We start from the raw sequence: 14,161 nt of genomic DNA on the forward strand, positions 1-14,161 counted from the left end.
GGCGTCTATTTATCGTGTATTCTTGACATTCTCTATAATTATACACGTATAAGTATGTGTGTAGACTATTGTTAAATGGCCTTATACGTACATTGCATGATAAGAATCTGCCTGTATTGTAACTCCATCTAATATTCATGACATTAGAAGAAGAATGTTACTGTAACTACATGTAATACACAGGCATCTAATTTTATATTTTGGGCTGCAATTTGATAATCTTGTCTGAGCTTATTCAACTAGGTCAGTTTGTATGAACATTAGTAGAAGAGTTTCACGCAAGACCATGTGCCAGTATTACATGTATCTCAATGCCCATTGCAGCAACTTGGCTCTCCGTCTCCTGACAACAAGGAACCTCCCCAGTCCTTCCAACCGAGGGATCTCACACCAGACGGCAATGTTAGACTCATTGACTTTCTCCTCTTCCTCACGAAGGAGGTACTGTTAGTTGGATATTTGTTAGAGCTGTTATTGTTAGCATTGCACTGTGGTCTATATAATTCATGCTAACATGCTGGTGACTTCTTCAAGACATGTATACACCAATGTCATACATTGTACATATAATACGTTACGTACACTCATGACAATCCCTGTTGAGCTAACTTAATCCTAGTGGCTTTCAAGAAAATCATGAAGACATGTAGTGATTGTCAGACAGCACACTGCATATTATATTTACTGTACACTGTATGCTTATAACGTTCTTCACACCCCACAGCTCTCCAATACCTGTCTAAACTGCACTTCATATTTCCGTGATCAAAACAGCACAAATGCCAGTCCTCACGATGAAGGGCGGTTCCTGTCTGAGACTTGTGAGGTGTATGCGTTTGGCAGCAATAGTAGTAGTCAACTGGCCATGGGCTCCACTGAGAAGTTTTTAAAGGCCACTTCTATGCAGCATATGTCCAATGTGCAAGTGGTGGGTACATGCATGCACAGTGACATGTACATGTGCAGATATCCTGGGCTTTAATCCTAGCTATACAGCATACAGTACGTCTCGAGTTTTCTCTAAGCTGCCATGTAATGTGTGATTTTGAATGTGTATCTTTAATCTTCCTGTTATCACACACTCAGTGTTAAGAATAATAGTGGTATATACGTGTGGTTCAACACTGATTGCATACATGTAATTAGTACATGTATAGGATATACCACACCTAAGAGGAGGATATGCACCCATATATCCTCCGCTACCGTGGTTACTCCGAGGCGGAGCCGAGGGGTATGTAACCACGGTAGCGGAGGATATATAGGGTGCATATCCTCCGAGTAGGTGTGGCATATCTGACTTATACCACGTGACCGCAGCACTATAAAAGGACCTCCCCCTAGCAACAATTCAATCACGATGCAGATTGCAAAAAAGAACAAGACTATGCCGGATTTTGCAGCCGTCAAAGAGCTAGTTGAGCAACATGTTGACTCCTACAGATGCTCAAGAGCTTCCTTGGTCCAAGCGTTGACCATTCGACGTCCCTTACTGGAGTTGCAAGCTCTTCTTGGATAAAATGTATCTAAACCGCACCCATGGACCCATTGAAGCTTAGCCATCTTGTTGGAGAGCACCTTCCGTGTTTCTGCCGTCGCTTTGAGTCTTAGTACCGTCAAGCATGGCTCTTTCTCTTTGCTTACTTTCTTGAACAAATGAAAAAACTAAAAAACAACTTGAAAAACTGTGCATGCCTGGGGCTGTATGCTAATATTCTATATATCCTACAGCTGTTGACCAATGAGATCAATTTGTGGTGACGTAAGTGTGGTATAAGTGTAAGGTTAATGTTTGTTGCATAGGTTCATGCTGGTCAGTATTGTTCCTTCCTCATATTTGGTGATGGATCAGTCAAAGCTTGTGGAAAGGTGAGTGTAATGCATTCACACACAGCGAACTTTAAGTAGGAAGCGAGAATGTACGTATGTGCATGTTCTGTGTTTTCCTGACAATAGAAACATTGGTCTCCCAATGTCACTATAAACCTGTACCCTTTGACCCCTACAGGGCAGCTATGGTCGACTTGGTCTTGGCAACAGCGAGAATCAACCCAACCTGCGGTCAGTGGGAACCTTCTCTGCCAACACAGTGATTAGGAAGATAGTATCGTCCAAGGGCTCTGATGGTCACAGCATGGCCATCACTGCCGATGGACAAGTCCTCAGCTGGGGAGATGGTGAGTGCTGTTTTCATCATAATTGTTGACATACGAATTGTACAATGTACAGCCGTGTGTTACAAGTGTATTACAAGTGGTTATCTTCATTCAGGTAACTATGGCAAACTTGGACACGGAGATATTGCCACTCAGAAGACCCCCAAAATAATTTCTGCTTTCACTGGAAAGGTACAATACAGTATCTATGGTGGCACATGTGCTGTGTACCATCGCTCCATATGCGCACATGTACATTGTGCTCACATCAGTATACTTCTGATGTTATCTACAGATGGTGATGTTTGTAGCGTGTGGCAATCGACACAGCGCTGCAGTGACTCTGGAGGGAGAGCTCTACACGTGGGGAGAGGGTGAACATGGCAGACTGGGTGAGTGGGGACAATTCTGGTAACATTTCTGCTAAATGATAATAATTTTCTGAAATATGTACGTTTTTAGCTTACAACCATTAATCGTGTCTTTTCGCCCATGATTTTTTCAAAAAATAGCCCCTAAAATGAGAAAATGAGCATTGACTTATAAACACACCATCTGAAACTGTACGTACACTACATGTACATGTAGCTGTAAGCTTCAGAAAATCCCTAACATGATTTTATTGAACTAGCTGAGCCCAGGTATGATCGTTTAAAGTAGTTCTTTTACTTGTGGGTTCCTACTCGTTCCCTTCAGGTCATGGCAATGTGACAAGTCAGAAGTCACCTACCAAAGTGGAGTGTGTATCAGGAGTGAAAGAGGTGTCATGTGGAGTGGCTCACACTCTGGCTCTCAGCTCTGATGGACTCACAGTCTGGTCGTTTGGATCGGGGGACTCCGGCAAACTTGGCCATGGAGACACCATTAAGCACACTACACCAACGGTTGGGGCATACTTATGTTTTTAGAAGCAACAGTATGTACATGTATAGTATTCAGCTCTGTGCATGTCTTTTTCTCACGAACTGTTATGCATACATTGTACAGTATGTACTGTATTTTCTGTATGGCCTGGGCACTTACTTTACTTGTTTTGTTGCATACATGTATTATGTACACATTGAGGGATCTGTGTTAGGTACATGTACAGTGTAGTGTATAGATTAAAGCAATGTCAATCATATTAGGTGATTGAGGCCCTACGAGGTATGGTGTGCCAGAGAGTGTGTGCCGCCAGTCAATTCAGTATCGTGCTAACAGCCGGAGGGAAGGTTAGTGTAATGCTCTGTACTAGATTAGTAATTAATATTTATATATCCTCTGACGGCTCCTCACTGTTAGGGCCTGACAACATTATTAAATCATTAATTTTGTAATACAGTACATGTACGCACAGCACAGTACAGTGTATAGCTAGACTAAACTCGGTACTAAAGAAATGGTACGATCGATTTTTTTCAGTTCTTATAGTTACATATATAGCATATATACATATACTCTAAATTACTGATCCATTCCACCAGGTGTACTCATTTGGTAATGGCAGTGGTGTGGGCAAAGGCACCACCGAGCCTCGTCAGTACACGCCCTGGCTCATTGAGCCCCTGGAGGGTGAGATGATCATCGATGTGTGCACTGGCGACGGACATTGTCTCGCACTCACTCAGAGTAAGTGGATGCATTCATTCTGTTGTGGTGTGTTTGTATGTTGTGTTGTGTTACATTTACTTACTTTGAATGTTGCCAGCTACATGTAGACTACGTACTGCAAATGTATGTCGGTACAGTGTATTGTAGATAGCGATCGAGTGCCCTAAGGCCACCTGTGTTTTTCAAATTTGTCTCCCTAAAGAGATATCAATTGACCACATTTACAAAACCCATTTACATGTAGATGCTCCTACTGCTGGAATGTACACGTAGGTACATGTACATTGTATTACATGTACATTGTATCAGGAGATTGTATACATTGTATAATTAACGCCGCAATGCATGTACATGACTGGACTTGTTTATAGGAGGTGAGGTGTATGCGTGGGGCACCAACAGTATGGGTCAGTGTGGGCAAGGACACAACAACGGGTCCATAACCACCCCAGCCAAGGTGCAGGGATTAGAGGGCATCCAAGTGCAACAGATCAGTGCTGGAACCTCTCACTCCATTGCATGGACTGCCATGCCCATCAATAGGTGCCTGTGATTATATATATATGTACATGTATGGAGATCAAGGTTTTTCATCATTCATCAGTCTTTAGATTACTTGTATTAGAGCCTCAAATTGACTATAGTACAGTACACTTTATTGCAATGACATGTATATGTATGTTTGTGCTAATTGACAATGTTTTCTAATATACTTTCTTGTATTTCAGACGGGCCAGTGCGATGTGGCATTGGCCGTACTGTGTGAGTGTGACTGAGAAGACCTTTCAGAACTTCATTGCTCTCCTCACAAAGTACGGAGATTTCACCTCTGAGCACCCGGTTCTACCGTTTCCAAACAGAGAGTGAGTTACATGTAACTACAAAGCTTCATCCTGATTAGATGTACGTGTATAGTAGCTACTAAAGTGTCTTCTGCGCTGTCGATCGGTATCACTTTCAGTGTTTGTTCATCATGTTAAATCTCCAGTATACATGTACATGTACGTACCATTACAGTATGCGTATTTGACATACAAAGTCAACTATGTGATACGTTTTGCCCCCTCCTCTCCCACCAGAGCCCAAGAGCTGTTCCTCCACTCAGTGCTGACCCTTACCAGCATTCACATCAGTTTAGTGGCACCACTGGGACCTTCCTGTGTGCGTATGGCCTGTGGACGTCAGGTCAAGCCACTCAGAAACTTGCTTTTCAAGTTCATAGACTCACAACTACCTACTGCACTCGATAAGGTACAGTTTAAGCATGTGTTACATGTAGTGTGATACGTGCACGTGTTATACATGTTATTTGTAGCCTTGCTGTTGTGTATTTTGTTCTCCACCATACATACGTACATTGTATTTTAATAATGGTAATAAATTGACTGCGAGTATTCTCAATGCAGGTTACAGGCGAGGCTCTTGATGTCGGCTCCTCAGTGCTCCTCCCCCCAGTGGCAGACCGGGTCTCTCTCTTACTCTCTTTACTCCCTCACGAGCCGTCACAACTCTCAACACTCTCCACTGGACAGGTATACAATACGTGCATGTTGTAAACACACATTTATAATTATGTAGCCCATCATAAGCATAATTTTATTACACACGTTAATTTTAGTGTGGTCAAACACCTAATATTGCTTGAGTCATACGTATATTGTATGTATTCTAATGAGGGATGTGGAGAATAATACTTTAGCATGCAACTGCCCATGTCCATGCACTGTTGCTTAGTATACTAACTGCTCTCTTGTATACAGCGTCACCAGCTGAACATCCTCCTACAAGGGTTTTCTGACAGAAATGAGTTTGTAGGGCTAATCTACGAGGGCAGAGATAAAGAGAGTATTCCTAATCCGTACACCGACAAACTCAACGCTCTCTGTCGGAGAATGATCAGCTACCTACACTTTTCAGTGGTACAATATGTCTTAATCGTGACAATACGCATGTGTTCACCAATGTACAGTGCATGGTACATGATGTAATATTAAAGTGCCATGCCTGTCTCAATTACATACATATATTTTTTGCCTACAAATCGCTATGGTAATCATCTGTACATGTACATGCATGGCGCTACAACTTGATTTTGGACTTTGTATAGCACTAAACTCTAAAACCAATTACCTCACATCCGTTATTCGCTCTCTGTAGATCTCCACTCTTAATGAAACAGCTCTGATTTCTGACCTTGAGACCGGCTCCCCCCTTCTCAAGACCTTTGAGAAGTTCATTGTGTCAGTACTGATAGTGAGCATGACGTGGATAGAGAAACAGTTAATGGCTGAAGAGGAACAACTGCCATCCTGCTGGGTCTCAAATAAAGGATCAGAACTCTATGTAAGCTTATGATGTTGTTGAATGAGTGCTGTAGCTTATTTGTGATGCCCTGGTGTGTGTTTGATTTGTTTGATGCGTGCACGTACATGTATAATTATATGTATGATTCTTACCATGCTTATTGAAGGCCAAAAGAGTTGTTGAGAAGCATTTCACTCTGTTCTACGATGTCCTCAAAGAGCACTCGATGGTTCTTATCAAGGAGCTTACTATCCTGGCCAGAAGCAGTGGTGACCCTGTGGCGTTTCTTAAGCGAAAGAAGGGTGAGTACTGTACATGTACGTAATAGATACAGTTTGAGACCGAGTGTTATATGCAATATACAGGCACAAGCCTGAGGGCGAGTTGTTGCCTGTATATTGCAAGGATTCTCAAGCTGATACGTGTTTTATATTGCGACAACCTTTACCAAATTAAGCATGTAATCTGTAGTAAAACATAGAGCGGCTGTCTGACTTTTTTTTTGAACGCTTATTACCTTGACAAGGTGATACATGTATAAGTACAGATTAACATTATACAGTAGAACCTCGCTAATCCGGACCCCTTTAATCCGAAACCTCACAAATCCAGAAAAAATAGCAAACTGAAAAAAAAGGAGGGGCTGTCAGTAGAATAGAATACTGCGCATGCGCAATGTAAATTGCTTAGCTGAATCAGTAATAATTTTATTGATAAACTGCTCAAGACAATGGCCACTGCAAAGAGAGAGCTCACAAGACTCACTGTATTGGAGAGAAAGTTGAGATAAAGACAGTAATATCATAATACATGTACAAAAGTGTCTTCGTTAATGATATTCATAATCAATTAATGACATCTGTTAATCCGGAAATGTCATGTATTCGGATGGGGTCTGGTCCCGCTCTATTCGGATTAGCGAGGTTCTACTGTATACATAAATACGTGCTGAGTCGTACAGTGCATAATTATTATGTATAGCTGTTCTTTTTAGTTGTTAAAAGCCACAAACAATGGATTTCTGAGTTGAGAAACTTTACATGTAGTCGTGCACTACATATGATGATGCTGCTGTAACCAAATGTTCACTCATTCACACAAATTACAGACATCCTCCTGGGTTTCCTGTGCTACCAGTTGCCCATCCACGTGTGTCTGTCCACCAGACATAAGAGTGGCATTGATGTCACCTTCTCAATGGGGGATGTCCTCCTCGAGTTAGCTGGGTATGTCCACTCTGTGGTGGATCTGTATCCAGCCAACCTCGTGGAGCAGACAGAGAGGAGAGAGCTGCTCTCAGAGCCAGTCAAGAACATGTCTACCAATTGTAAGCTGCGTGGTTTTCTTACATGTACATGCATGTACCTACTACCACTGTACGTACTGTAGTGTGTGTGTGTGTGTGTGTGTGTGTGTGTGTGTGTGTGTGTGTGTGTGTGTGTGTGTGTGTGTGTGTGTGTGTGTGTGTGTGTGTGTTGTGTGTGTGTGTGTGTGTGTGTGTGTGTGCGTGTGTGTGTGTGCGTGCGTGTGTGAAAATTTGCAGTCAGTATTACTCTATTTGGTTCATATAATTATTTTACAATCTACATGTACGTGTACATGTAATGTACAGTCTACATGTATATACTTATAAGCTTACAACAGACGTAAAGGTTTAGTGCAATTCCTGCATTGATTATATATAGCACCCTCACAACAAAGCTTCGCACTTTTGGCTATTGTGAAACTCTCGATATACATGTACATGTATTTCTATGCTACAGTGAAAAATGTTTCGGAGCTTGACCTGCTTAGACTACGTGGTCTGGAGCCCTCTACTTGCACAACATTTATGGATTTTGAGAGACTGCTTTGTAGGAGGGCAGCGAAACTCACCAAACACGTTTACGCTTCAAAGGTAGGTGGCTATCGTTTATGAGTGAAAGTTACGGTCGGTTCTCTTTGTTTGATTATCACTATCATCCTGTTCTTTTTAAAATTGTTATGTTCCCTGCTTCAGACAAGCTATGAAGGTGATGAATGTGGTACCGTCTCTTCCAAAGACAAGCCCTCCATCTTCAATTCCCATTTTCTCTGCAATGGCCTGATCGGGAATGAACAACAAGTGGCAGAAGGTAGCAGCACATTGCACAGATTAGAAATTCAATCAATGTCATTATATACTAGCACTGAAGGCACGAGTGTACAATCCGTGAGTGCTTTGTTTCCAGCTTGCAACTAATTATTAAACTATTGTACTGGCTACAAAATATTAGCTCAGCCCCTTGAAAGTAAACCCTTGGCAATACAATGTTGAGTTGAAAGTGCCGTATCGTTCACTAATATCACACCACCCCTGTTCCCCAGCTTTCACAACATGGGTGTCACTATGCTTGCATATGCCTGGCTCAGCTGAAAAGTTGGCGAAACTCTACTCCACTAACCTTGACCAAGACGGTAGTGAGCCACCAGACGACTTGAAGCCTGATGAAGACTACTATCATGACTACTTGGTCCTGGCTTCAGTGTTGAAGCTCATGTTTGAGGCCGAACTACTGCCCAAGAAGATAAGTGACATCAAACCGTGTGAACTGAGCCAGTTGTCACCACTGCTTTCACTGGCTGTTGGGTCAAAGGTCAACAAGCAGGCGACTGAACTCTATGATCGCATGATGGAGTTGGCATCCTTTAAAGGTTTGAAACTATACAGTGCAAATGTCTCTGTCTTAAAAGTTTGACTCATTGGCCAATTTATAATAGCGTCATACAATAATTATGATGCATGTAAGTACATGTACATGTACGTAGCCCTATTACAGTAAGGAATGCTTCATTGTTGTACTCTCTCTGTCCTAGATTGGAACACGTGCAGTGATGAAGATGCAGTGCCCCAACTGAGACAGGTGTCCTGTGCAGCTCTGGCTTGCCTACTCAAGCACACAGGGCTGTTTGCCTACGCTGCTAATTGCAGGTACACGTACACACACCTACAACTGTAAATGCCGCAGATTACGCATAGTGTATGCGCATAGTTAAGTGTTGCTCAGGCTGTACAATGTCATTGCTTGGATAACACCACCCTACACTGTAAAAGTGTACCCTGGGTTATACATACACTTGCACGTACATCCTTAAACTGTTTGGCTCTAGTGCGCAAGTAACAACCCATACATGTACTCTATAATCACTCCCCCAGTTCTCGACCTAAGAAGAGGCTGGCCGATGTATATCGCTCTGTATTCTCCATTCGTCGAGAGGTGTTTAACAATCGCCCAGTGGCAGATTCAAAGGGAGAGGTTTCGTCGGCCGACAGGGAGCAGTTCCAGAGCTCTTGTAACATGATCTGTATCAACCTCATGTTCATCACTTGTCTCGTGGACGCTGCCATGCCAGAGGAGTCAGGTCAGTTGGTAGCCAGTATCTACAATCGTGTACATGTACAATGTACCTTCTACACAGTGGTACTGGACACATGGGAAATAAACTTACTTTGCATCCACGTTTTGTTCGTTTTATGCCATTTTCAGATAATTATATCATTTCAGGCGCATAATTTTCTAGGCGAGCTGTCATCCATTTAAGAGCCCTGATTTACTATCAGTATACGTTATGTTATTGTAACTATCACACTTTTTATTTACCCATTCTCACTCATTGCCTCCCCATGTAGAACCTATAGTGCCTCAGATAGGCACGACCATGACGTCAGGAACCATCGGTGCGGATGATGCTCTTCGTAGCCCTGACAGCATCATACAGCGAGCGTTGTCCAGCAAAGACCCTCCCATGAGACTGCTTTCCCATCCAGGTGTGCAGGAGGTCACCTCAGAAAGGAGTATACTTAGCACAGTGAGTCTTGTGTACAGTGGGTAGAAAATTTCAACCTCAGATGTAGTTATTATGCTCATTCTTGTAATGGTAAGATGCGAGTACGACTTTAAAAAAACTATATTTGCCAAATGATGTGATGAGCTTTACATAACCATTAATTGCAAACTTGTTGCTCGTTTGAGCTGTTTGTGATGATGTAACAGTATACGGACAAGGTGGCCGAGTGGTTAAGGCGATGGACTGCTAATCCATTGTGCTCTGCACGCGTGGGTTCGAATCCCATCCTTGTCGTTTTTGCCTCCATTACATTAGATTAACCGTTTAATGATCTTTTTACAGTGAGGTTACTTACACATCATACATTTCCCTACCATCTGCCCCTCGCAGGAGCGTCCCAGTGTGGAGCACAGTTCCAGCATCAATCCACTCTCACACACTTCCCAAGAGGGGTGGTCCCTGCCTGCAGTCAAACAGGCGCTCTCTCACTTACGTTGGCAGCGTGATCGCCTTCACCATCTTCACTCTAGCACTTCACACGGCCCAGACTCCCCTCTGGCCAAGACATGCTCTGTGGTGGTAAACTGTGCTGTGGGGCTATTCAATCATGAGGCTGACGACGAGGCTTATCTGGACAGGGCCCTTATTGTCCAGCACATGCTCATTCAGCAACGGAGGGCATTGGTGAGTCATGTACATAATGTTAAGAGGCTCTGTTCCCTGACGTTTGTTGTTGTCCTTGACATGTTTGTCTACGTATACTGTACAGTATACACTGTACATGCACCCTGTAACATATTCTGTACTCTACGTTTTAAATTCCGTATTTTTACTTGTTACAGAAGCGTAAAAGTGCACTGCAGAGGATGGTGGAGTTTCTGTCTCGAACTGAGAGCTCTAACTATGTCCTACCCTCGTCCAAACTGTTGTTTATGAGCACATGTATGGCTCACAAAATTCACTACTCTGTGAGTGATACATGCAATTATAGGTTGCTAGTTTTACAGTACGCTTGTCTGAATCCACCATTTGTACTAGTGCATTCGCTCGTAGAGATCGTGTACCACATCAATACAAATACACGATTCCTTAGGGAGATTATAGCTATGCCTTGAATGTGTGCAGTGCTCTCTATACTCCATGTATATACTCGTGCTAAACTCTCTGTCCGACTGGCTGTAGGATGGCATTGTGGTGGCTCCCAGTGTTCTGCAACACGAAGTCAAGAATCTGAGTCACAGCTTACTGGACAAGATGGTCAAGGAATTCACCATGGTCAAGACTACTTGTACGTACTATTAATTGTGGAATGTCCCAGGAATAGTCCCCTTTCTCCCTACACAGATGCACTGTCTCAACGCAGTCTGATGCTAGCCCTCCAGTGGTCCACGTTCAACTACCAGCCCGGGGACCTCCTTCTCCTGTTTAGCAGTAACCTAGACCTCTACACCAAGGTGAGAGCAGAAATACTACTGTATACTAGGCTCGATACAATTTTGTTGGAATCTTATACTCTTTGCTTCCCTCAGGTAGTCTCATGGTCTGGTGTGATTAGCTCATGCCTGGATCCTGTCACTCCATCCTGCTCCCGTCTGGCCAGCAGAGTGAGACTGGCCTGTGTTCTCATGAGTCAGCTACTTTCAATGGAAGTGGGGTGAGCAATAGAATTAGGTTGTGTGTGTGTGTGTGTGTGTGTGTGCGCTTTAGAGCTGAAATATTCTTACTATTTACCACATCGCTATCCCGTCGAAATTTTTGCATTATGTTATCATTCCTGAGCATATGCAATGTTCTATGACTATGACTATTTTATTCTCCTCTGCATGGCAATCAAACTGTGTCTCTGTGCTTCGATCTCCAGTGTGCACTCAGAAGTACTCAAGTCCAACCCGGAGATATTGTCGCTGGTCGCAAAGCACTTGTTTTGTCAACTGGAAAGTTTTGTCAACAACAAGGACCCTGATATGAGCAGAAGATGGGAGGTATGGTGCTTGTACAATGTATGATCGTATCATAATATTGGACAGTTTCTGTAGGCCCCAACAAGTATTTGAGGTTCCGTAATAACTAAATTTTAAGTCACCAAATCAGGGTACAACAACAGTACATTTGTTAGTGTGCGTACACACTTCACCCCCTTAACATAATTATCATGATTCATTATACTTTGTTTGTGTTTCTCTACCTAAACACATGCCGGTTTCAATACAAAGTCCCTCCAGCGCATTTTATTAAGTGTTCAAATACCATAACAATTATTCTAATTACCTTGCAGGAAGATATAACTGTGTTGTATTTTGTAGGCCGAAGAGTATACTGATGAGGAGAGGGAAGAGATGCTTGGAGAGTTCCTGACCTTCGTCAACACCCTGTCTGCCACCCACGAGACCATGAGGTGTACCCTCGCCTCAGACCCGTGGTTTCTCATGCTACTCCGGATCGTCGATGTTCACCCCGACACAGGTATATTTACACTCCATATATTATTATAGGCAAATGCTTAAAGGAAACAGTACAAGAGTATGAACCTCATAATAATAATACATGTAAGTATGTTTTTATTTTAGTTCTAATAGAAGCTCAGTTCACTTTGTTGTTGCAACTGTGTCACCACGTCCATGTATGTAGGTAAGCCTGTGATAAGATCATTGAAGACTCGTCTGCTTGCCCTCCAAGCTCTTGGTGCCATCATGGTCAATCTCACCGACACCTCCCCTGAGGCACAGTCCAAGTGTTCCAAGGTTAGTTGGGCAGTGTGAGGAAATAACGATACTGGTTGCATGTAATTACAATTACAAACTCTTTTTCGCCTTAGTTTCACTTATCCTGAGGTGTATATTAATTAATTGTTGCAGGTTTCTGGGAGTACTTATATTCATGTCTTGTTCTAATTTAGATTTAGACTCACTACTGTACGTAACACTTGAAAATTGACCGCGTTTCATTTTACAGATTGTAGATGACCTTCTTGAATTGATGTCACGATGTATGTTTCAAGCCCCGATAGCCGAGTTCAATGACACTCTAGACACTAGCCCACTTGAAGAGCAGCCCCCTCCTATTCCTGAGCGCAGACCTCGGTTGGCTCCTTTCCTTGTTGACCCTGTGAACCAAGACAGGTGTACAGTGACCCGTGAGGAGGATGACAGTCAGCTGTTCACCATGATAGAGGGCACTGGCAGTAGTGGCTATGCCATGGGAATTTCTGCACTCACTGGAAAACACCAATGGCAGGTGAGCATTACATTTTTATAGATTGAGCCATGCTTACATTTAGAGCATAGTAGTTTCTGTTAGTTTATAGTTACCCCTCCCCCTCATGTGACACCTGTCACTGTACACAATTATGTTCCTGCAACTATACACATGTACGTACACGTAGGTCAAGGTGACGAGTGTTAGTGCTTCATTCTGTGTGGGTGTGGGTCAGAAGCCTCTCACTGACCTAGCCACGAGCACATCTGACCAGTTCTGGCTGTACGAGTCTCACACGGGGCGCCTTGTCCATGGCGGCGAGACGGGGGACCTACTTCCCAGCCTATCTAGGGGGGATACACTCAAGGTGATTGCATGGCAGTTCATAATATGGAAAAGTCCCAGGAGTTTTGGTTAAAAAAGGAGTTTGGTTATAACCGACTACATGAGCTTAGTGGTCTAGCTAGCTTAATTGTACGTACATGTAGTACCTTGTTGCCTTGGTAGAATTTTGTTGTCTGTGTTTTAGACGGAAGTGCTCAAGTACGTATTAGATACATTTGACTCCTGCTACATGTACATGTACCTGCAACATGTATGTGTATACATGTAGGTGGTGTTTGACAAAGAGGAAAAGACATTGTCTTTGACCAAGAATGAGGAGAATGAGATTGTGGCATTTAGAAACGTGTACAAAGAAGGGAAGGATTTATTCCCTGTGTTCCTGTTCAACCGCAGTCACAATACTACCAAGGTAACCTTGAACCTATTGTCAATGTACAGTTGGTTCCCTAATATATATTAATTATAATGTTTACGCGCTGAAATCATGTAACAGTATGTACTTCGTAATTCATACCCCATACAGATTGTGGTGGATTCGTTTTCCTCTCATATTGGCTCTGTACAGAGTGCTCTCCCAATGGGAGGTGTGACAAGCTCTGGGTATCCTCTCCTCAGCCCTACCAGTACTACACTGGTGCAGGCCGTGGTCAGCATGCTGTATCAGGTCCAGCACAAACAGCCATGGAGTAAAGCCATCACTAATGTAAGCATTCAAATTTCTCCTTTTTTGTAGTATAACATCACCGTTACTTGCACGTAGGGTT

At 43.0% G+C, this 14,161-nt stretch overlaps 1 protein-coding gene and 1 non-coding gene across 6 annotated transcripts in view; both read left to right on the top strand.

The window, feature by feature from the left end:
• Positions 1-14,161, top strand: part of LOC135338014 (probable E3 ubiquitin-protein ligase HERC1) — a 55,213-nt gene that overhangs the window by 1,492 nt on the left and 39,560 nt on the right. For all 5 annotated transcript variants that reach the window (XM_064534021.1, XM_064534023.1, XM_064534020.1 and 2 more), the window contains exons 3-37: positions 325-441; positions 725-928; positions 1,804-1,869; positions 2,009-2,177; positions 2,272-2,348; positions 2,452-2,548; positions 2,853-3,040; positions 3,284-3,367; positions 3,620-3,764; positions 4,118-4,289; positions 4,475-4,609; positions 4,826-4,997; positions 5,153-5,278; positions 5,507-5,665; positions 5,904-6,089; positions 6,217-6,352; positions 7,159-7,377; positions 7,814-7,947; positions 8,050-8,164; positions 8,397-8,723; positions 8,886-9,000; positions 9,226-9,431; positions 9,700-9,878; positions 10,248-10,541; positions 10,700-10,825; positions 11,040-11,145; positions 11,202-11,311; positions 11,387-11,511; positions 11,719-11,839; positions 12,161-12,320; positions 12,486-12,598; positions 12,810-13,091; positions 13,240-13,419; positions 13,666-13,806; positions 13,921-14,100. In XM_064534021.1, coding sequence (XP_064390091.1) covers positions 325-441; positions 725-928; positions 1,804-1,869; positions 2,009-2,177; positions 2,272-2,348; positions 2,452-2,548; positions 2,853-3,040; positions 3,284-3,367; positions 3,620-3,764; positions 4,118-4,289; positions 4,475-4,609; positions 4,826-4,997; positions 5,153-5,278; positions 5,507-5,665; positions 5,904-6,089; positions 6,217-6,352; positions 7,159-7,377; positions 7,814-7,947; positions 8,050-8,164; positions 8,397-8,723; positions 8,886-9,000; positions 9,226-9,431; positions 9,700-9,878; positions 10,248-10,541; positions 10,700-10,825; positions 11,040-11,145; positions 11,202-11,311; positions 11,387-11,511; positions 11,719-11,839; positions 12,161-12,320; positions 12,486-12,598; positions 12,810-13,091; positions 13,240-13,419; positions 13,666-13,806; positions 13,921-14,100 — 5,466 coding nt within the window. The remainder of the gene's footprint in view (positions 1-324; positions 442-724; positions 929-1,803; positions 1,870-2,008; positions 2,178-2,271; positions 2,349-2,451; positions 2,549-2,852; positions 3,041-3,283; positions 3,368-3,619; positions 3,765-4,117; positions 4,290-4,474; positions 4,610-4,825; positions 4,998-5,152; positions 5,279-5,506; positions 5,666-5,903; positions 6,090-6,216; positions 6,353-7,158; positions 7,378-7,813; positions 7,948-8,049; positions 8,165-8,396; positions 8,724-8,885; positions 9,001-9,225; positions 9,432-9,699; positions 9,879-10,247; positions 10,542-10,699; positions 10,826-11,039; positions 11,146-11,201; positions 11,312-11,386; positions 11,512-11,718; positions 11,840-12,160; positions 12,321-12,485; positions 12,599-12,809; positions 13,092-13,239; positions 13,420-13,665; positions 13,807-13,920; positions 14,101-14,161) is intronic.
• On the top strand, positions 10,070-10,151 carry Trnas-gcu (transfer RNA serine (anticodon GCU)). The gene has a single exon. It is a non-coding gene; the product is annotated as a tRNA-Ser (tRNA).

Source organism: Halichondria panicea, chromosome 7, assembly GCF_963675165.1.
Source record: "Halichondria panicea chromosome 7, odHalPani1.1, whole genome shotgun sequence".
Classification (NCBI taxonomy): domain Eukaryota; kingdom Metazoa; phylum Porifera; class Demospongiae; order Suberitida; family Halichondriidae; genus Halichondria; species Halichondria panicea.